General features: G+C 44.9%; 1 protein-coding gene across 4 annotated transcripts in view; it reads left to right on the top strand.

Moving 5' to 3' along the window:
- The window catches only part of LOC127043930 (palmitoyltransferase ZDHHC11-like), a 101,809-nt gene that overhangs the window by 6,199 nt on the left and 72,390 nt on the right, over positions 1–23,220 (top strand). Inside the window, exon 1 of one of the 4 annotated variants that reach the window (XM_050938221.1) lies at positions 196–248. The exons of 2 other annotated variants lie outside the window; for them this stretch is intronic. Coding sequence is in view for 1 of the 2 variants with exons in the window: in XM_050938218.1 (XP_050794175.1) it covers positions 11,230–11,439 (210 nt within the window). In the remaining variant the exon portion in view is untranslated. Of the gene's footprint in view, positions 1–195; positions 249–11,128; positions 11,440–23,220 lie in introns of those variants that run through there. One more of the 4 variants, XM_050938218.1, reaches the window with a different exon arrangement.

The raw sequence follows: 23,220 nt of genomic DNA, 5'->3' as shown, positions 1-23,220 counted from the left end.
TGGAGATACTGGAAGCTAATAGAAGTATTTGATTGATTTAAAATTGATCAAGTTTGATATACAACTTAATTAGTTTGTAATTTACAGTTATGTTAACTTCTTTAATTTTGGTAGAAACTAGTGCTTGGAAATGTACCAATAAATAATATGCATAATTTATCCTTAGGCCAAATATAGTGCAACAGTGTTCTGCATTGCATTCTAGGGAATTGGAGAGGTGTTTCTGCCCCCCTTCCACTGACAATGAAGTAAGAACAGTTAAATATAATGCCTAAAATATAAACTTTGTTTTCTTTATGAAAAAAATGTATTACCCACCAAAAGAGATGAGGTAGGTCAAATCATTTATTTGCATTAGCTTTGTTAAGATAGCTACTCTTGATCTAAATTATTTCCTTTTGAAAATTAAAGAACTGTGACAAATGCATTCCAAGGCATTAAAGAATTAAAATAATGTGCCTTGAACTGATGTAAAATTTATGTCTTCTAGTCTGTTTCAACTAGTCTTGGAGACAGGTGCTACGTAACTGCCAAATTCTGTACTAAGTGAGGAGATTTATTGTGTTGGAGCTATACTAAATATAGTTATAAAAAGCGGTATGGTCCAGTAAAAGATCAGAATGCTAGGCATGTAATGTTTTTAATTTCTCTAACTCATATCAACTGTAAGGGACTACATGTAGAATAAAACCCACTGCCTTGAGAGCAGTGTTGTAGCTGATAAACAGCTGCTTGCTTGTTGCTAATTTCATTAGGTATGAACGAACCCTTTAAGAGGTATATCCAGGGGTGGCAGGTTCGTATAATTTTTGGTGGTGCCCAGAACAGTTCCAAATCCTCCCCCTCCCCACCTGCCTTGTAAGCCAATATACAGTAACTCCTCACTTAAAGTTGTCCCGGTTAACGTTGTTTTGTTGTTATGTTGCTGATCAATTAGAGCAGTGGCTCTCAAACTTTTTTTCCACGGAGCACTTGAAAATTGCTGAGGGTCTTGGCGGACCGCTTAATGATCTTTTCAAATGTTGTATGTACCGTTAGCTAACTATTGTAAAGCACTTTGGATAAAAGTGCTATATAAAAAAAACCCCCTAACTAATAATAAACTTTTTTTTCCTACACGTAAAAGCACCTACACAGTTTCCTACACAACTCATATTTTAATATCAGTAGTCTTAACCTTTCTAATGCAATGGATGTGCCCTCTCTCCCCTGCCGCAGCAGCCCCCAAGCTGGGACTGGGAAGAAGGGGGGGGGTCCTTTCCCTCTCTCCCCACCGCAGCGGCCCCTGAGCTCTGGCTGGAAAGGAGGGGGGTCTCTCCTCTGCCACAACAGCCACAGAGCTGAAACTGGGAAGGAAGGGGGTCTCTCCCCAGCAGCCACATCCCTGAGCCTCTTTCTCTGGCCGCCGTAGCCCTGCATGTCCCAAATTCTCCCCACCCCCTCTTCTCACACTACTGCCCCCTTCTACCTATTCTCCCCAAGGCCACCACCTCACCTTACATGTGCATCTTCTCCAGGGTCCAGGCACCTAATTAGAACAGCCACGCCTGCATGGCTCCACTAATTAGGTGGGTGGCCCTTCATTCTCTCGTGTGGCCGCCCAGGAGTGCATCTTAGAGAGAACTATCCACGGACCACCTGAATGGAGCTCGTGGATCATTGGTGGTCTATGGATCACAGTTTGAGAACCTCTGAATTAGACAACATGCTCGTTTAAAGTTGCCCAATGCTCCCTTATAGTGTTGTTTGGCAGCCGCCTGCTTTGTCCACAGCTTGCAGATTGAGCAGCCTGTTGGAGCTAGCTGGTGGGGGCTTGGAACCAGGGTGGGCCAACAGCCCCCCATCAGCTCCCCTAAATTCCCTGTGAGGCTGTCACCCAGCAGGCTATCAATTGCTGGGCAGTTCAGGTGTCCTTCCCACACACTGCCCTGTGCTGTTCCTGCTCTCTGCCTTGGAGCTGCTCCAGGAGCCACTTCCTTGCTGTGCAGGTAGGGTGACCAGATGTCCCAATTTTGTAGAGACAGTCCTGATTTTGGGGTCTTTTTTCATATATAGGCTCCTCTTACCCCCCACCCTCGTCCTGATTTTTCACACTTGCTGTCTGCACCCTATGTGCTGGGGGTGGAGGAGAGAGGAGTGCTGTTGTCAGGGTGTCTCCCTCCTTGTTCCTGCCCCCACATCTCCACAGAGCGGGCGAGGGGAGGACATGACAGGGATCAGAATGGAGGGAGCTTGCTGGCAGCAGCTGCTGTCTCAAAGTCTCTCTCTCTCACATAGGGTGTATGTCTCTGTCTATCTCTCTGCCATGCTGTCTTCCTCCCTCCCCTCTTCATTCCTGCTGCCTTGTAGAGTGTGAGGCTACATTAACAACAATGCATTAACCCTTGAGGGCTCAGCCGATTGTTTGTTCATCATTTAGCAGTAAGGGATTCCCTGGGAAATATCCCATCCTCTGAGTCCACCACCTCAACCAGGCTTCACAATCATCATTGCTGTGTACAGTATTAAATTGTTTGTTTAAAATGCATACTGTGTGTGTGTGTGTGTGTGTATATATATATATATATATATAATGCCAGACAAAAAAAAATTCCCTGGAACCTAACCCCCCATTTACATTAATTCTTATGGGGAAATTGGAGTCGCTTAACTATCTTTTCACTTAAAGTAGCATTTTTCAGGAACATAACTATAACATTAAGTGAGGAGTTACTGTATATTTTTTAAAATAATGTAAAAATGTGACGGCTCTGGGGTGGGGCTGGTGATGAGGGGTTTGAGGTGTGGGAGGGGCTCAGGCAGAGGGCTGGGGTGCAGGAGTAAGGGCTGTGGATGAGGGGTTTGGGGTGTGGGAGGGACTCAGGGCTGGGGCAGAGGGTTGAGGTGCAGGGCGTGAGGGCTCTGGGGTGGGCTGGGGCTGGGGAATTTGGGATGCAGACAGGCTGCCCCGGAGCAAGGGCCAGACAGGAGGATTCCCCCCAGCCCTCTCCTCGCAGGCAGTAGCAAGCTCTGGGGGAGGCCCCCCCCCACTTACCCCCTGCACCACACTCACCTCGCACCACTGTCACTGCATGTGCTCCTGGGGCCCTTCTCAGATACAGGAAGCCCCCTTCTCTCCCCTGTGGTGGGTGCCGGGGCGAGGGGGGCTGCCAACACATATGTGCCTTCTCCCCTGCTCCTGCCCCTCACTGTAGCCTCACTAGGGGTTGAGCTCCCCCTTGTCCAGCATGGGGCAGGAGCAGGGGCTGAGGGGCGCTCCCTTTGATGGTGGAGGGTCGCATTGGAAAATGAAAGGGTCTGAGGGGGAAGGGCAGGCTCAAGGTCAGTCTGCCCTGGCAGTAGTGGTTGGGGGCACTAGGACTCTGTGGGGGCAGTTGATGGAGGGAGTCAGCATGGAGCTTCAGGGGAGAGATGGGGACCACTCTGCTCCAGGGACCTGGGAAGACGAGCGGAGGTAGTAAGTGGGGGCTGAGGGACACTTGGGGGAGGCGCGTGGGGGCGGCAGGCAGGGCCAGGGGAAAGACCAAGCCCCAAACATTGGTGGAGCCAAGCCCCCGGGCCCTGAATATTGCTGGAGCCCGGGCACCATACAACTCGCTTCCTATGGGTATATCCTGTAATATGGAGGCATAAAGGCAGATCCTTCTCCTATAACCCTGTCATGGTATAATTCCCCACTCTGAACCTTAGCATCCAAAAGATGGGGTACCAGCATGAATTCCTCTAAGCTCAATTACCAGCTTAGTACTTGTAGCACTGCCACCAACCAGGAATTCCAGTGCCTGGTACACTCTGGTCCCCCCGCCCCCCAAAACCTTGCCTGGGGACCCCCAAGACCCAGTCCCTCTGGATCTTAACACAAGGAAAGTAAACCCTTTCCCTCACCGTTGCCTCTCCCAGACTTCCCCTCCCTGGGTTACCCTGGAAGATCACTGTGATTCAAACTCCTTGAATCTTAAAACAGAGAGGAAAATTCACCTTCCCCCCCTCCTTCTCTTTTCCCCTCCCAGACTCTCCCTGAGAGAGAAAGTAATCCTAACACAGAGGGAAAATTAACCTTTCTCTCCCCCTTCCCTCCTTTCTCCCCACCAATTCCCTGGTGGATCCAGACCCAGTCCCCTGGGATCTCACCAGAATAAAAAAACAATCAGGTTCTTAAACAAGAAAAGCTTTTAATTAAAGAAAAATTTTACTGTTGTTCTTTCTTTGTAAATTTAAGATGGAATATGTTACAGGGTCTTTCAGCTATAAACACTGGTAATACCCTCCCAGCCTTAGTATACAAGTACAAATTAAAATCCTTCCAGCCAAATACACATTTGAACTCCTTCCAGCCAAATACTCATTTGCAAATAAAGAAAACAAACATAAGCCTAACTCGCCTTATCTACCTAGTACTCACTATTCTGGACATATAAGAGACTGTATCAAAGAGATTGAAGAGAAAGCTGGTTGCACGTCTGGTCCCTCTGAGCCCCGAGAGTGAAAAACAACCAAACACTAACAGCACACACAAAAACTTCCCTCCCTCAAGATTTGAAAGTATCCTGTCCCCTGATTGGTCCTCTGGTCAGGTGACAGCCAGGCTCACTGAACTTGTTAACCCTTTAAAGTCAAAAGAGACATGAAGTACTCCTGTTTTATTAACCCTTAACTATCTGTTTATGACACGCCCCCCAAATCGCTGACAGTGTGGAACCTCACTGGCAGTGATTTCTCCCTAGAACTCTAGAATAAACAGATCAATAAACACATGCACCCTTACATATGCTACTAATTATGTACAACTACAAGATTGTTCACATTGAGTGCATCAAGTTCTTGACTTCTTGCTGCTGCAGACATTCCTGGGTTGTGGAGAGGTTCACCTCTTTCACGCCACCGTTACTTTTCCCTTTGTAGTAGACACCGTCAGGCCACTTAGCGTCATCTCCTCCCTGGGCTGTAAACTGACAAACCTGTAAGTCTCTCTAATAAAAGAGTTTGAGAGAATTAAAGTGGTACACTTTGGGCTTTAGGGAGGAATTGGGAAATGCTATGAGGTAGTTAACAGCTCCCAGGCGCTCTTGAACCGTGAATGGCCCTTCCCATGATGCTTCCATCTTATGGGCCTGTTGCGCCATCAAGACCATAACCTGGTCTCCTACCTTGAAGGAACGCTTTCTGGTATGTCTATCATACCAGGCCCTTTGCTCTTTTTGAGCATCCTTTAGGTTTTCTTTAGCGAGGGCTAAAGAGTGTCGGAGGGTGTTTTGTAGGTTGCTTACAAAGTCCAAAATGTTAGTTCCTGGAGAGGGTGTAAACCCCTCCCATTGCTGCTTCACTAACTGTAATGGCCCTTTAACCTCGTGGCCATACACAAGCTCAAACAGTGAGAACCCTAAACTAGAATGTGGTACAGCCCTGTAGGCAAAGAGCAACTGCTGCAACAGTAGGTCCCAGTCATTGGAGTGTTCATTTACGAATTTACGTATCATGGCCCCCAAAGTTTCATTAAACCTTTCCCCCAGGCCATTGGTTTGATGGTGGTACGGGGTGGCAACCAAGTGATTCACCCCATGAGCTTCCCACAGTTTTTTCATAGTCCCGGCCAGGAAATTAATCCCTGAATCCGTAAGGATGTCAGAGGGCCAACCTACCCTGGCAAAAATGTCTGTTAGGGCCTGGCACACAGTTTTAGCCCTGATGTTGCCTAGAGCTATTGCTTCCGGCCATCGGGTAGCAAAGTCCACGAAAGTCAGTATGTACTGCTTTTCTCTGGGTGTCTTTTTTGGGAAAGGACCCAGAATATCCACAGCTGCTCGCTGAAATGGGACCTCAATTATGGGGAGTGGCTGGAGAGGGGCCTTGACCTGGTCTTTGGGCTTTCCCACTTTTTGGCACACCTCACAAGACCGGACATACTTGGCAACATCCTTGCCCATCCCCTCCTAGTGGAAGGACTTCCCCAACCGGTCTTTGGTTCTGCTCACCCCAGCATGGCCACTGGGATGATCATGGGCTAAGCTTAAGAGCTTCCCTCAGTATTTAGTTGGAACCACCAACTGTTTTTGTGGATGCCAGTCTTCCCGGTGTCCACCAGAAAGAGTCTCCTTATATAAAAGCCCTTGTTCTATAACAAACCGGGATCGGTTAGAAGAGCTGAGAGGCGGTGGGGTGCTCCGTGCCACCGCCCAAGCTTTCTGAAGGCTGTCATCTGCTTCCTGCTCAGTCTGGAACTGTTTCCTGGAGGCTGGAGACACCAGTTCTTTCTTAGACTGTGGACTTGGGCTTGGTCCTTCGGGAAGCGATGTAGGTGATGGGGTTGTTTTCGTGGCTGGTGAACCGCTCTCTGCTGGTGCACCAGGTGGTATTTCAGGCTCTGGTTGAGCCTCTTGGGTATGGTTGTCCGCTGCTTCTGCCAGTTCAGGTTCACTGGCACCCTCTGGCGTTGGGGTTGAAGATGCGTTTGGAAGCGCTGGCGTCAGTGCTGGCAATGGTTCTGGTGCTGGTTGCGTTTCCAGGTCCAGGTTTGGGACTGGAGGTACTGTGGCTGTTGCAGTCGTTGGCAGGGGATCCGGATCCACTACCTCGGTCTGGGTCTCTGCTAACACAGACGGGGCCCTGTGGACGGCTCAGGAACAGGGATGGGTCTGGAAGCTTGCCTGGCTTGGCTGCGTGTAACCATTCCCACCCTCTTGGCCCACTTTACCTGGTTGGCCAAGTCTTCCCCCAGTAGCATGGGGATGTGATAATTGTTATAGACTGCAAAAGTCCACATTCCTGACCGGCCTTTGTATTGGACAGGTAATTTAGCTGTAGGCAAGTTTACAGCTTGTGCCATGAAGGGGTAGATTGTCACTTGGGCCTTTGGGTTGATGAATTTGGGGTCCACTAAGAATTGGTGGATAGTTGACACTTGTGCCCCCATGTCTCTCCACGCGATAACCTTCTTTCCGCCCACTCTCAAAATTTCCCTTCGCTCCGAGGGTATTTGAGAGGCATCTGGGCCTGGGGATCTTTGGAGTGATGGAGATATAGTGAACTGCACTCGGCTGGGGTTCTTGGGGCAGTTGGCCTTTATATGTCCCAGTTCATTACAACTGAAGCATCGCCCAGCTGACTGGTCAGTGGGCCGAGGTGGGTTACTGGAGATTGGTGAGGTGAGAGAATAGGGAGTCGGCAGCTTTTCTTGGGTTGTAGGTGGGGTCTTGGGTTGTCCTCAGGTATAGGGTTTATTGTCAGTGTGACCCCTGTGATATTCGCTCCCCTTGATAGTAGTTTTTTTCTTTTCTGCCACTTCCACCCATCTGGCTCCAATCTCCCCTGCCTCAGTTACAGTTTTGGGCTTCCCATCTAGGATGTACCTTTCTATTTCCTCAGGAACACCCTCTAAGAACTGTTCCAATTGTAGTAGGAGGTGCATGTCGTCCAGAGATTTAACATTGGCTCCTGATATCCAGGCATTATAATTCTTTCCAATGTGGTAGGCATGTCGGGTGAATGACACATCTGGTTTCCACCTTAGGGCTCTGAACCTCCGACGGGCATGCTCAGGTGTTAGCCCCATTCTGATTCTGGCCTTGGTTTGAAAAAGTTTATAATCGTTCATGTGTTCCTTAGGCATTTCAGCCGCCACCTCTGCTAAGGGTCCACTGAGCAGTGGCCTCAGCTCTATCATGTACTGGTCTTCAGAGATGCCATACCCATGGCAGGTCCTTTCAGAATTTTCTAGGAAGGCCTCAGTGTCATCACCTGCCTTGTAGGTGGGAAATTTCTTGGGATGTGGAACAATAACTGGAGAAGAGTTGTTAGGGTTGGCTGTGTTATTCTGTTTAGCTCATGCTAATTCCAGTTCATGCTTTCTCTTTTTCCCCTCTCTTCCCTCTCTCTTTCTTTTATCTCCAGCTCTCTCCTATGGGCAGCCTCTCTTTCTCTTTCTCTCAGCTCCATCTCTTTTTGTTTTATTTCTAGTTCTTGTTGTTTCTTTTCCATGTCTCACCTGTGGTCTGCGTCTTTGATTTGTTCCTCTGCATGCAGTCTTGCCCGTTCCTGTTTCAGGGTGTCCTTGGTAGTCATGGTTTCTGCTTTCTTGTGTTGGGGCGCCCTCTGCTGTTTAGTGCCTGAAATTCTGCTTCTCTGTTGCCTCCTTAGGGTTGCTTAGCAACAGAGTCTTTTTTAAACTCCTTCTACCTAGCTATTTCCGACAGAGTTAGAAAGAAAAAAACCCCATTCATTTGCAAATGTGTTTTGCTGGTGTATGCTGACTCACAACTGGAGTTTCTTTGTTTAACAAAGATTCTTGTTAAACCCTAATGCCTTTGCCTTCGCCTTCAGAGTACTCAGAAGGGAGAGACCAAAAAACTTGCAGACCTTTGCTTTTAAAAACAATCTCCTCTAGCCTGCCTTACACACAGCTAGCAGGGAAAGAGAAAGAAAAAATCCTACTGGCTTTTGCTTCTAAATCCAAACCTCAGTCTGCCTGCAGATAGCTAGCAGGGAGAGAAATAAAAACTTCACTGGCTTTTGGACTCTATCTTATCTATCTATCCCACTCGCTGCACACCAATGTCATGGTATAATTCCCCACTCTGAACCTTAGCATCCAAAAGATGGGGTACCAGCATGAATTCCTCTAAGCTCAATTACCAGCTTAGTACTTGTAGCACTGCCACCAACCAGGAATTCCAGTGCCTGGTACACTCTGGTCCCCACAAAACCTTGCCCGGGGACTCCCAAGACCCAGACCCTCTGGATCTTAACACAAGGAAAGTAAACCCTTTCCCTCACCGTTGCCTCTCCCAGGCTTCCCCTCCCTGGGTTACCCTGGAAGATCACTGTGATTCAAACTCCTTGAATCTTAAAACAGAGAGGAAAATTCACCTTCCCCCCTCCTTCTCTCTTCCCCTCCCAGACTCTCCCTGAGAGAGAAAGTAATCCTAACACAGAGAGAAAATTAACCTTTCTCTCCCCCTTCCCTCCTTTCTCCCCACCAATTCCCTGGTGGATCCAGACCCAGTCCCCTGGGATCTCACCAGAATAAAAAAACAATCAGGTTCTTAAACAAGAAAAGCTTTTAATTAAAGAAAGAAAAACAGTAAAATTTATCTTTGTAAATTTAAGATGGAATATGTTACAGGGTCTTTCAGCTATAGACACTGGGAATATCCTCCCAGCCTTAGTATACAAGTACAAATTAAAATCCTTCCAGCCAAATACACATTTGAACTCCTTCCAGCCAAATACTCATTTGCAAATAAAGAAAACAAACATAAGCCTAACTCGCCTTATCTACCTAGTACTCACTATTCTGGACATATAAGAGACTGTATCAAAGAGATTGGAGAGAAACCTGGTTGCATGTCTGGTCCCTCTGAGCCCCGAGAGTGAACAACAACCAAACGCTAACAGCACACACACAAACTTCCCTCCCTCAAGATTTGAAAGTATCCAGTCCCCTGATTGGTCCTCTGGTCAAGTGACAGCCAGGCTCACTGAACTTGTTAACCCTTTACAGTCAAAAGAGATATGAAGTACTCCTGTTCTATTAACCCTTAACTATCTGTTTATGACAAACCCTCTTCTCATCCCCTGATGCAAAGCCCTACTAGACAAACTTGATACAAAGGGGTCTTACAGAGGTGTGATACATTGTGTAATTGGGGGCAGTGTAGCTATTCCATGGCTGCTGTTGCTACTTCAGCGCTGCAGTGGCATCTGCAACATTTCACGATTATTCTGTGGATGTGGAGAATGGCTGATGGTTTTGCATAGTGGCAGAAATGCCTAGGTAGCCTGTGATGCAGTGAGCCCCGTTTAGAGCAGAGCTTTGCAGAATCCAGGGAATGTGGTCCTTACGTGTAGATTCCTTCAGTACTGCCCTTTCCCTATATCTTCCCTGTCTGTCCCAGTTCCACCATTAAACCTGCATGACAGTTGTAGTAGGTTGTGACAGGTGTTGGAGCCTATAGCAGTTGCCACTTCTGCAGCCCTGAGGGAGTTGAAAGGGTTAACTCATCAGCAAGTATTGGAGCTGTTGCCTGAAATCAAGAAGAGGATGGTGTTGGGAGTGGGAGGAATCTATATTTTCCATATTCTCTGACTTTTTAAAAAAAAATCAATTAAAATAAATCCGTATTGGGTAAAACTTGCGTTACAAGCACTTCAAATTCTTTCTCACAAGACTCACTGGCGAAGCTTTCAAGACCCTATACTCAGCTCAGTAATATTTCTCTGTGTGGGCGCAATGTGCTAATTTTTTGAACATTGCATCCCATCAATGCCAAAACTTCAGCAAATGTTCTAGGCATCAGCAGCAGAATCCTGTTAATTTTGGGGGAAATTGGAAAACCAGAAGAGGAAAATGAGGGAGACAGCCAGCAGCTTCAGCCACTTCTGTAAATTTTGTAGCTCCAAGAACCAGTGGATGGCAGCCATTGACACTTTCCAGTGTAATAATATCCCACTGGCATGGCCCAACAGAGTTTAACATGTTGACACCCTGAATGACAAAAAGGAAGGAAATAAGAATGGGGATTGGGAGGACTAGGGAGGCATAATGGGGAATAGGGTGCGCACAATGCCTGACAGAGAGGGAGAATGGAGTCCCTAGTATGGGGAGATGGGGGCAGGCGGGCACAGAGCACCTAGCAATGCATGGGAAAAGGAGTAAATAGAACCTCTAGATGGGGAGACAGTGAGGATCCCTGGTATGGTAAGAGGAATGAGAGGCACACAGAACCCCTGGTGTGAGAAGAGGATTTAGAAGGGAGGTTTCAGGAGTTGCTGAAATACAGAGAGGAATGTGGCTCCCAGGAATCTTGTAAAGTGGAATGTAAGGATGCAAGTTGTCCCTGGTGTGTATAATGCACTCAGCTATAGAAGCAACGAAGTGTGCAACTCTCATTGATTTTGCTGTGTGTGGGGGAAGAGAAACTAAAGCAATGTGTGTGCAGTCCAGTATTAGAGATGGAATCTTATTTTTTATTTTTTTTTATTTTCTCCTGAAAATGCTAACCTTTTATTCAGATGTGACCATCCTGACCAACCGTTTGCACTTCCTCCTTGTGGTTTCCTCTTTCTTCAACTCAAAAGCTCAGAACATGAGTTTCTCTTTTAAAACGGAGCAGAGAAAGACAGGAGTTACTATTCAACTTAGTTGAAAGTGCTCTTGGTGCTTTGAAAAGCCTTTAATCTGACATAATTGAGGGCTGAAATCTTGCATGAATCTAGTCAAAAGTCAGAGACTTCATGAAAACGGAGAAGGATTGTTTTCCTTTCATTTTTTCGTTGTTAAAGAAGACGTGTGACATGAGTTCAACTACTTGCTGCATTTCTAATGTTTGCAATCCACAAAGGTCTAGATTCTCAAAAGGATATCAAAGCATCCTGTTATATCATTACAAACCTTTGGGATTTGTTGATCATTATTGTCAATGCTGCTGCATATTTTGGTACTGGGTAAGTTGCATATTTGTTGTTGTATTTTGTTGTAATGTATACCCAGATTTGTTTCAGTTGGACTTGGAAACCTTTTCCCTTGCCCCTCACCCCCTCAAAATCTTTAGTAATTTAATAAAAATGAAATAAAAAAAATTAAATCAAATTTGAGTAGAATTTAGAACATAGCAATTAGGCAGGGGGACCAGATTAAGTTTTTAGTGCTTTGCAACTCCAGGCTGAGCATGAATATTACTCATTATTTTAAAAGCGTGTACACATTTCTAAAGACTACACATAGGTATTTCCTATGTACTCCTACTGTTCTCTCTTTGAAATCTGGAAATCCTTTTTCTTATTTCTACACATTAACATCAGTCAGTAGTTAGCAAGGTGTGCTGTTGGAGGCTGGAGCTCTTTCACCAATTGGCCATTTCTGTGAGGATGACCTGCATTTCCATTAGCATGGTGTATCCAAACTGGCAACAGAATAAACTTTGGGATCAGACTGGTTGCAAAAGTGCCATGTCAGAAATAGTTTTTAAACATTTGGACTTTCATTCTATTTCACTATAAATGGAATTTCACTGTATCATTTCATTATAAATGTGTATTATATGGCAAGGGAGTACATTTGCCTTGTTTGATTACTTTCAGGATCTCATTTTGAATACTCTCAAGTCCATGCCACAGCAAATAAGAAAAAAAAAATCACAAAGCAAAAAAACTGGTGCTTTAAAATCCAGTTATATAAGTATGTGTGCCTAGCTTGTATCTTTTGTGTACGTTATAAGCAACAAAAAACTTTTTACACGGCAAAACTATTGAAGATGTTTTAAAATCCTAGTGAAGAAAAAAGCCTCTTTCTTTACATGAAAATCAAAATAATGATCCACGTCTAGAGCTCCTTGTGCTCTGGATTTCCCAAAAAACTTTGCTGTGATACACACTACCCTGTTTCACAAATGACTTGTGACTGGTGACCACAAATCACTTGTGACCATCAATGACTGGTTTGGGGGGACATTGAACATTTTATGCATGGCCCTGCTGCTGCTGCGTCATTGACCTACAAGTAAGATGATGGCTGCCTGAGATGATGATATTTACAAAGAAGTAAAGAAAACAAGAAGTCTGACCAAAATGGAAAAAGGAGGGCAGTGTTACTGTATGCTTGAGAGGGGCCATTTCCTTAGGGGTTACTTATGGCTGTGTTTGTCTGTTTCTGTCAGAATTTCTCCTGGGTCCACTAGTCTGGCATCAACTAAGTTCAGAGTATGCCCATGATTGTGGTGTGTGTTGAATACTGCACAGGGGGTGCCAGTTTACCATACTACTTTTGCTATTACTATTTGATTTAGAAGAATTCTTGAAGAGGTGGTATGATGATCACCAGGTAAGGGATAAAACAGCTACAATAACTTAAGGCTAACAAGCGTTGGTTTCCTATCTCATTTATAGGTGCGGCAGCATTTTATAGACTAAAACTTCTCGAGAGGTCTACTGATAGCATGACCTATGAAAATTCATAGCCCTCCTCATTCTAAGAAAAGAGGATGGGTGCATATTTGTTGCAGTTCATACTTTTTGTCCACTTAAGTGAGGTGGTAGCAGTGCAACCTCAAAGAACTGAAATTGATTCTGTTTCATGTTTGGCCAAACAAAATTAAAGGCAAATTAAAAAATGAGAAAATAATGTGAAGATGTGCATAAACCCTTTGCTTTAACTTGTAGTCATAATAATGAGGCATTGAACCTGTGGAGAAGCAATAAAATGACCTTTTTCAGATGCCCTAAGTTAACTGTTAAATAGATTGCTGGGAAACTTCATAAGGAAACAGAGCTTTTGAGGTAAGGCTACTGCTTAAAAGAAACAAAAGAGAACTGCTAGTGTAAGCTGTAGTTTTAACTGAACAGAAGGATCGTTTGCTCCTGGGTTGGAGGGAATTACTAAAGAGATGAAACCACTAAAGAATAATCCCTATGAGACTAAGGCTATTGGTTAGGGTTTCTCTTTGGGAGCCTATGTGACAGCATGCACAGTGCTTTGAAAAGTAGATATAAAATAACAAAGAGGCTTTTACATGCATATTCCCTTACCTAAGCTTAGCATCTCTATCCATAGCTCAGGCAGGTCTGGTATATTCCCTGTCTGTGAGTTTGGAGAACCAATTGACAGTGCTTGCATTGCTGCCTAATCTTTTTGTCTCTGTCTGTCAGCCTTTTCATTGATACATCCTTGGCCAGCCTCTGAGCTCATCCCAAAAGCCCCTTCCTATCTGGCAGAGGTACCTTTTTAACTGGTAAAGGCCTTTTGATTTGAGGCTTTACCCGGGTAAAAGTAAAATATCCTAGCCTGGATGGAGCCAGGGAGGTAAATTCTCCCATCACTTGTTATTCTAGCCATTGTTACCCAGCTTCAAAGGAGTCTCTTTCCTTTACCTGTCTTGCTAAGTTCTGTAATATCCTATTTAGAGCTTTCATTGATTCAGACAGGCTGCAATACAAAATTGAGCAGAGGAACTGAGTCACACATAATATTCATAAAAATAATAGACATTTTCCCAGTTGGTCACAGATGAGACTGATGAATATCTCATACCTGAAGATCAGTTGTGGCCTTTCTTCGGTATAGTGCTTGATGCCTCTGGTCAAAAGATTACTTGTTTATAACCTTAAACACAAGTTAACACCAGAACAGCCATGAGTAGGAGGGCTACATGAGAACCTATATATTGTCCATAAGTTGAGACTCCACGTTCCCTCCAACTGCTACACTACCCTGCTCTGCTGCCTGAGTCTACAGCTGCTGGAGGAGGTCCCCTGGATCCTATCTCCTCACTCTCCACCAGACACCAAAACAGGAGTTTGATTTTTAAAAGAGCTGCTGGGACTCCACTGATCAGCAGACATGACCTCTAGAGCCTGTAGACTTCTCCCTTCTGTCATCACCACACAACTTCACACCCATCCCATGAGTTCTCATATGATTCACTTGCCTCATTTAGATAACAGGCTGACTTACCACTTCCTTGCATTGCTTGGTTTCTGTACTGTGTTCTTCTGCCTTTTAACTGCGTGTTTGATTTCTTACTCCTCCATCTCACCTGCTCCTTTGTCTCTGGTGACCTTCTTTCTTCCCTCTCCCCTGCCCTTTTGTCCCTGCCTTCATTACTTTTCACCACTGATCCCCTTTCTGCTGCCTTCTTTCTTCATTTCTTCCTTCCTTCCGCCATTCTAGGGCGACCAGATTTTTATAGGGACAGTCCCTATATTTGGGGCTTTGTCTTATATAGACACTGTTAACCCCCACCCACCCACGTCCCAATTTTTCACACTTGCTATCTGGTTACCCTACACCTTCCACGGCCAGACCTCCGTCCTTTTCATCTCTGTGGTCTTTGAAATATTTAGTCTATCAGCAAAAAATAGTAGAAAGGTCAGATTTTTATCTTCTACCCCAGATTTCCCAAACTTGGGATGCCGCTTGTGTAGGGAAAACCCCTGGCAGGCCAGGCCGGTTTGTTTACCTGCTGCGTCCACAGGTCTGGCCAATCGTGGCTCCCACTGGCCCCGGTTCGCCACTCCAGGCCAATGGGAGCTGCTGGAAGCGGCAGCCAGTACGTCCCTTGGCCCGCCTCCCTTCCAGCAGCCCCCCATTGGCCTGGAGCAGTGAACCGCAGCCAGTGGGAGCTGCGATTGGCCAGACCTGCGGACACGGCAGGTAAACAAACCGGCCCGGCCTGCCAGGGGGTTTTCCCTACACAAGTGGCTTCCCAAGTTTGGGAAACACTGTTCTACCATCTCCTTCTTCTTTCACTTCTTATTGTTTTGTTTAAATGTGCTAGATGCTTTCTGCACACACAGGGAGCTGTGGTTCATGTCCCAATTTGCCTCTTCTTCCAGTCCCCACCTTCACTCTGGGATTACAGCTTTTATGATAACCCTTCTGATCTCGTTGTTCAGCTTTCTGCACTACATCAAATTCCCTGCTTATTGCAACATGCAGACAAAGATAAACAAGCAATTGCATGGTGTTAACCATAATCTTTGCTACTCCTCCATGCTTCCACCTTTTCTTTACTAGTTATAACTTTTAATATTATAAATGTACATTTGGAATGGAAGCTCTCTTGGGCAGGGTTCATGCCTTTACTGTGTTCTGTAAAGCGTCTAGCATACTTCAGGCTAGATCAAAGTAATGCCTGGGTTGGATGGGTTTTGGTTTAGGGTATGTCTATACAGCAACTAAACACACGCCTGGCCCTTGCCAGCTGACTTGCGTTCACGGGGCTCAGGCTGTGGGGCTGTTTCCTTGCTGTATAGACTTCTGGGCTTGGGCTGGAGCCCAAGCTCTAGGACCCTACCACTTTGCAGGATCCTAGAGCCTGGGCTGCAGCCTGAGCCCAGAAATCTACACAGCAATGAAACAAGCCTGCAGCCCAAACCCTGTGAACCCGAGTTGTCTGCATGGGCCAGCCACAGGTATCTAGTTGCCATGTAGACATACCCTGAGTTTAAAAAAAAAAAATGCTGAGAAAATCAATCAGTTGTAATGCCTGTAGTTCTCTGCAATTCACCACTGTACCCTGTCCCACATGATTTCACCTGCCTCTTCCTTCTACTTCCCCAAGCACAAGAACTCAGGAGGGGTTCCAGTGGGGCTGTCCTTACCCATACACAAAGTATGCAGCTGCATAGTGCGCCAAGAAATTTCCTGGTGCCCTGCGCAGCTGCATGCTCTTCCCCACGGCCCCTGCTCCTGCTCCTGCTCCTGCTCCGCCCCAGCCCCGCCTCTTCCCTTCCCCGCCCCAGCCCTGCCCCCACTGAGGACTCCAGCAATCAGGCCTGCACTCACTAGTAAGTGGAGTGACCCGGCCCCAGCCTGCTCTGCTCCCCTGGCTCCAAGCCACACTGCCGGCGAGTGCTGGAAGGGCGGTTCCCTCCGCCCTCAAGCCGGGGAGCAGAGCAGGCTGGGTTTGGGTCACTCTATTTCCTGCAGGAAGGGGCCAGCCCCCTCCTCCCCATCCTCAACGGAGGCCTGGGGCCAGCCTCCCCTCTCCCCCTGCAGAGGCCTGGGGCAGGACCCCACACAGCCCCCGCCTCAGGGGGGCTGCATAGAGCACCAGAATAGCTAGGGACAGCCCTGGGTTCCAGTCTAGGTAGGTTGAATAACAGGGTGAGGTTCTATTGTTTTAGTGGTCCCCAAGAATGAAGCTTCTATGATTAAGGTAAGAGCTCCCTCTTTCTTCCCCAGTATAAATGAGAAATTTTGCATAGGACTCTTTCCTTGCAAAGTTCCTTCTCTCCACATCACACATTTTACTTACCCATACACTTGTGAAACTGTGATGGGTGTCTCTCTTCAGTTTTCTGTCTGGCTAGCCACTTTCTCTTCTTGCCAGGATAGGACTTTTATGAGGACAAGCTGCCTGCTTAATTGGGAATGGGGGATGGTTTTTGTAGGGTATAACTCTTTGCATGCTGATAAAGATTTGAACCACGAGTCCTGCAGCAGAGGGACTCTGTCATCAAGTGATGGAGGTAAGTAGGACTCCAAATGTGAAGGCTCCAAAAATGACAACAGATTAGATGCAGCAGGAGAAGAGTTGATGCATACTTGGGCCACAGAGCCAAAGTCCTCTCCCATGACTTTCTGCTTTTTTGGAAACTGAGACTCAACTCCTGGTAGGTGGAGCCTGTGTTGAGACCACTAACTGAACACTTGCAGGCAGGCTGTTTAAGTAATAAAATAAAACACGTGGGTTGTTTGGTTTTTTTTAATGAAAAATCCGTGAGTTGTCCATCCCAGAGCAGATCTCATCTACTCTCTCTTATGATTCTACATGTGACTCTCTTGGCATTGTCATGGTGGGTTGCCCAGGCAGTTGTGGATACTAGTAATGTAGAGCGCCATATGAAATTCATGGCCATGAAAAGCACGTCATGGACCATGAAATTGGGTCTCCTCCTGTGAAATCTGATATATTTTGTATGCTTTTACCCTATACTATACAGGTTTCACGGGACGTGATCGGTGTTTTTGAAATTGGGCGGGGGGGTCCTGTCCCAAAAGGGAGTTGCAGGGGGATTGCAAGGCTATTTTTAGGGGGATCACAGTATAATACCCTTACTTCTGTGCTGTCTTCAGAGCTGTGTGGATGGCCGAAAGCTGCCGCTGTCCTGACCAAAAAAGGAGTTGCAGGGTGTGGGGTTGGACAAGGTTATTGTAGAGGGGTTTGCAGTACTGCTACCCTTATATCTGCCCTGTTGCTGGCAGCGGCGCTGCCTTCAGAGCAGGGCAGTCGGAGAGTAGCGGCTGCTGGCTGGGAGCCCAGCTCTGAAGGCAGAGCCGCCACCAGCAGCAGGGCAGAAGCAAGACTGGCATGGCATGGTATGGCCACTGTTACTTCTGCGCTGCTGCCTTCAGAGCTGGGCCCTTGGTCAGCAGCTGCCACTCTCCAGCTGTCCATCTCTGAAGGTAGCACAAGTAAGGATGGCATGGTATGGTTTGCCACGCTTATTTCGACACTGCTGCTGGTGGGGCGCTGCCTTCAGATCTGGGCGTCCGGCAGACAGCGGCAGCTTTCGGCCATCCACACAGCTCTGAAGACACCTCCATTCCTGAGGTGTTCATAACTCTGAGATTCTACTGTATGTAGTATCCTTTTTCCAGCAAAGTATACAAGGATAGCATGCCCTTGTGGCAGGGTTCATTTTATTTCATCATTACCGATACGTTTAACTAATTATACTAGCTAATGCTGGCCCAAGGGTAAAGTTGGAATTGTGCAGAAAACATTTGGGAGTTTGTGGTTTGGTGACTGCTCAAAGTAGAGTGTGTTTGTGTGTTTTTGCTATGCTGAAGTGATCTCTTAAGAAGTGATGTTAAAAGGTTTCTGCAGTTTCCACTTTACAAAATGATGTATGAAGAATCATGGTGTCCAGTCACATTGCTCACACTGTTTGAATGAAGAGCACCCACATGTGAGTGGTTTGTATGTGGCACCCTCAGTTTTCACGTTCCTTGCACTTGGAAGGAAAAGCTACTCTAACTCATATGTTGTAGAAGGAGATGTATTAAGGTTAAATTTCAAGTCAATGTATAGTACCTGGAGTAAACTTTGCTCTTGTTGTCTCTGTTCTGTCTTGGTGCTGGTTTTGTTTCACAACCTGTTCCTGTTTTCTGTTACACTTGGAGGAAAAAAAAAAGATTTTGGTTGCTGTTGTTGCTCACTTTACCCTAATTTTAATACAGGTTCTATAGTTTTTGTTTCCAATATAGGGTACATATTACCGAGAATTTATTAGTTACTGAATTCAGTCATGTCTTCCTATTTAATTACCAGCTTCATTGAACATGTCTACATTGCGCTAGAATCTATAGTACAAACTAAATTTACGAAATCCTGTCTCGACATACAATGTGGCTAGTGTAAATTGTGGATGGAGTCTTTGGGAGTTGGCCTTTTGTCAGTTGCTTCTGAGTGAAGTTCAGCAATCTGGAGAGGGTCAACGTAAAACAGGTAACTTATAAAAAGTGGCGATCCTTGTCTCACATCATGGCCACCTTCCTATTGACTTCCTTCTGTTACTTGATCTAAAAACACCAAGAGAGGAGCCAGGGAAAGAGTAAAGCCTACTTCCTAATTAGCTTAATTGGTTGCTGCTGGGCCACACAATATGGTCTTTTCCACCTTTTGTTGCTCCCCAAACTGAGAAGACTAGCCAGATTTTCTGCACAGCTATACAGACTGCTGTATGGGTTACCAGAAAGGCTTCTCAAAGTCATTTTGAGTGCTTTTGAACTTAATTGAGGCAGGTTGTTGTGCAAGATCCAATGAAAGAAACATGATAAAAGTGTGGCAAAAAGGAGGCGGACAGACCAGTGTATGGTTTGATCTCACTGGCTTTTAGGAATATGTTTTACAAGGTTGAGGCAGACTCTGAAGTTAGTGAAAGAGAGCAAGAATGACGGGAGGGAAGATATGTTTCTGAGATCACATTTGAGACCACCTTAAGAAGCTAAGCAAGTATTGTCATGAAATCTACCATAAGAATGCGAGGGGAAGGAGGGAGGTAGTCAAACAGTTTCTCTGTAACATGAAAATTGGAGTTCACAATCCAGATCTGTAAATGCAAGTGTTTATGATAAAGAGAAGTTGAAAATGTCATGTTCCGCTTTTTAGATATTTCTTCATAGTGAGAGAGCTTAATTATGACTATCTCTGAGTAAACAGGATATTTAGGTATTGCAGAATAAGTATTAATGACTGCCCTGTGTGCTTATGGCTACATGAATAATAAACCCTGTGGGAAACAAAATTAACACTTAAAATTACCACTTTGCAGTATATGAATATAATCAGTTTTCTGTTTCTATTTCTGCACCTTAACAAAGTGTCTAAAAGGGCTAAGAGTCCAGTGTAGCTCAAATTGAATGTGTCAAAATAATCACACTTTCTCAGTAGATCTGAATAAAATGAATAATGATTATTAATTCATATTTTCTGCCCTAATGTATATTCTTGGGTTGCAACCTTTAAAAGATATCACTGAAAGTCCTGTAGTTAGGACATCGACATGAGGGGAGGGCAGGGCAGGTGGGTTAGACTGCATGACAAGAGGGGCAGTTATGTTTGCCTTTAGAAGTTCATGCAGTTAGTGAAAAATAGTCTCAGCCAGAAGCCCCTTTAAAAAAATTTATGGTTGTGAAATCAGGAAAAATAAGTTACATATTTGTGATTGTTCAGTATAACCTATTCAAGCATTCAAAACATTAAAGATTCAGAAATATAAAAGTATAGATCTTAAGATGAAATTGCTGTGTTTATGTAAAGATTGTTCATAAAAACTTTAAGTTGACTTGGATAATGGCATCTGAATTCTTCTTCAAAAATATCTAGGTTCAGTTTTGAAGTCACTCTTGTATGATAGGAGAATTAGTTCTCTCTTACTTTCATGGGTCATGCTCATCCTTTGGTGAGGTAAAATTATTTTCAAACAAGAAAAGGAAATCTCACAAGCTGCAGTTAATGCTCCAAACAAGACCGCAATTGACATTTCAGACACACATTGGAAAGACTCTCTTTTCTATGGCAACATTTAGAACAGTGGTGGGCAACCCGTGGCCCATGGGCCGCACATGGCCCATCAGGGTAATCCACTAGCAGGCTGCAAGACAGTATGTTTACATTGACTGTTCGCAGGCACGGCCACCCGCAGCTCCCAGTGGCTGCGGTTTGCCTTTCCTGACCAATGGGGGCTGTGGGAAGCAGTGGCCAAAACGTTCCTGCAGGTTGCCCACCGCTGATTTAGAATGTCTTCAAATTCTTTTCAATTTCTCTTACTTATCAGTGGTTTAAATACAGTCGTTTTAACTTTCATCTTCTCAGTATCCAATCCAAGTAGGTCAATCAAAGCATACAGTGATTACAATTTCAAGAAGCCTGGTGAGGTGGCAGAATAGATTGCTGACAAGCTTTTGTATAACTTGGAGTTCTTCTCCGAAAATCACCTTTGGAATTCACCCTGGTTTGATCAATCAATTTACGATAAATCTTGGACCACTAATGCTCATTTACATTTTGGCATCCTGTAAGTGGTCAGTGACTATGGATTCTTGAAAATTTCGGGGCAATACTTTGGCTCTTTCCATGGCACATGTTAATGTTGATGCTTTGGCACATGGATCTTTCAAAACAATGTGCTTGGATGAAATCTGAGGAAAAAAAACTTAAAAAAAAAAAGATATTTGAAGTTCAATTCTACTCCTTTTAGCAAGGTGCATTCATTGCTTTTGAAGGTAATTGTTCATAGGGGCAAAACATTTCAAAATTGTTGTTATAATCTCAGCTAAGGAAAGTTGGCAAATCATCCAAATTCTTTTCAACAGCCCTCAAGCTTCAATGGACAGATTGCCATATCCATTCACAAAGTTTGACAAATACTCTGAATCTCTTCCAAATTATTGAGGATTATTTCTAAGATTTTCAGATAACCAGTCCATCTCATGTCTATGAGTCTTTGTAGGTGCTGGTCTTCTTACAGTAAGCTCACTTCATGCCTATGGAAAACTATGCATAGAGACTTACTTACAATTTGAGAACACATTTGCTGTTTACGTCGACCTAATTATGTTAGTGTACACACTGTAGCCTTGCTCCCGCCAATGTAAGTGCCCAACTACGCCGACATAATAACTCCAGCTCCAGGAATGTTGGTGTAGTTAGGGCGACATAGCATCTGTGTAGACGCTGCATTACTTACATCAGCTGTTGGCTGTCATTTCAGCCAGGCTGCACCCAACTCTCAGACCGGCTGCCTGGGCTCCTCTCTTCGAGCTCGGCTGTGCCTGTTCAGGTGCCCACTGCCAACCAGGTTGCTGCCTAGAGGCTCGTCCTGGGAAGCCTGGCTGCCCCACTTCTTCTCTCCCCCCTGCCCTTGGCTTCCCGATGCAGTCGAACAAGTCAAGAACCTGAGATGTAGCTACATGAAGGGTGTGCAATGAAGAAGTCGTAGTAGAACTCACTTGGTCTTGGCAATGGAATTGCCATAACTAAGGGTTGGCTACACTGAGACTTATTGCATGGCAAACTGAGGATATGCCACATGCTAATTGGCCATGGGGACCCCACTACTGTGCACTAAAAGTTAGTGTGTGGCACGTGCTGGTGTGACATAAATTCACATACCTTCTCTATGTAGACCAGGGTCAGCAACCTTTCAGAAGTGGTGTGCCGAGTCTTCATTTATTCACTCTAATTTAAGGTGGTGTGTGCCGGTAATACATTTTAATGTTTTTAGAAGGTCTCTTTCTATAAGTCTATAATATATAAACTAAACTATTCTTGTATATAAAGTAAATAAGGTTTTTAAAATGTTTAAGAAGTTTCATTTTAAAGTGCAGATCTCCCCGGACCAGTGGCCAGGCCCCGGGCAGTGTGAATGCCACTGAAAATCAGCTCGCGTGCCGCCTTTGGCATGTGTGCCATAGGTTGCCTACCCCTGCAGTGTGCAAAACAGGCCCATGCAGATCTCTGATTGGGGCTGAAAATGAGGCCCTCTATGTGCATTAAAAGTATACTGCAACGTATTGAAATATCTGGAACGATGATTGTCCATTCCTTCAAAAATGAACCTCCCTCCATATTTTCTTATTTTGTAAACATTAACCCTAAACCATTCTCTTGATTCTTTTCAGTTACAAACTATTGGGGATAGGATGGGTTAATGCAGTGCCTGGGTGAATGAAGCAATGCCTATTCATTTATTTTAGAATGTTGAACGGCACAAAGTCTAACAAGAAACCATCTTGATTTCAGCTAAAATTTCTCTCAGATAGTGAACTCTTCCAGGAAAGCTTGAAGCTACCTAGCATGAATTACTCAGAGCTCTGCACAGCAGTTATCTACAGAGCTGCAGTTTTAGTACCTAGTTTATCAATGTGTGATTCTTCCGTGGCCTCTGAACAGATCATTTGGTTTTCAGTCATTCTCCATTAGAACTATTTGCTATATTACAGTAATAAAAAAAAAAATTCTGACAGTAAAAACTATTTTTATTGTTTCTTTTTTAACAATTTAGGCTAAGGAACTATCAAGCAGGACTTTACATAGATCTTTGTGTCATTTGTAAATTGCATAGAAAAGAGATGCACTAAATGTGAAATTGAAATGCAAACACTACTTTGTACTTGCAAATACAGTTCTCTTTCTAAACTGCATTTAAACTGCTTCTATAAACTGTTTTCACATTGCATTAATTTCCATGTTAGTCTGTATGTGAAGACATTCTCTTTAA

This window comes from Gopherus flavomarginatus, chromosome 2, assembly GCF_025201925.1.
Source record: "Gopherus flavomarginatus isolate rGopFla2 chromosome 2, rGopFla2.mat.asm, whole genome shotgun sequence".
In the NCBI taxonomy this organism is placed as follows: Eukaryota; Metazoa; Chordata; order Testudines; family Testudinidae; genus Gopherus; species Gopherus flavomarginatus.
The sequence above is the reverse complement of the archived record's forward strand: the minus strand, read 5'-3'. Positions and strand labels throughout refer to the sequence as shown.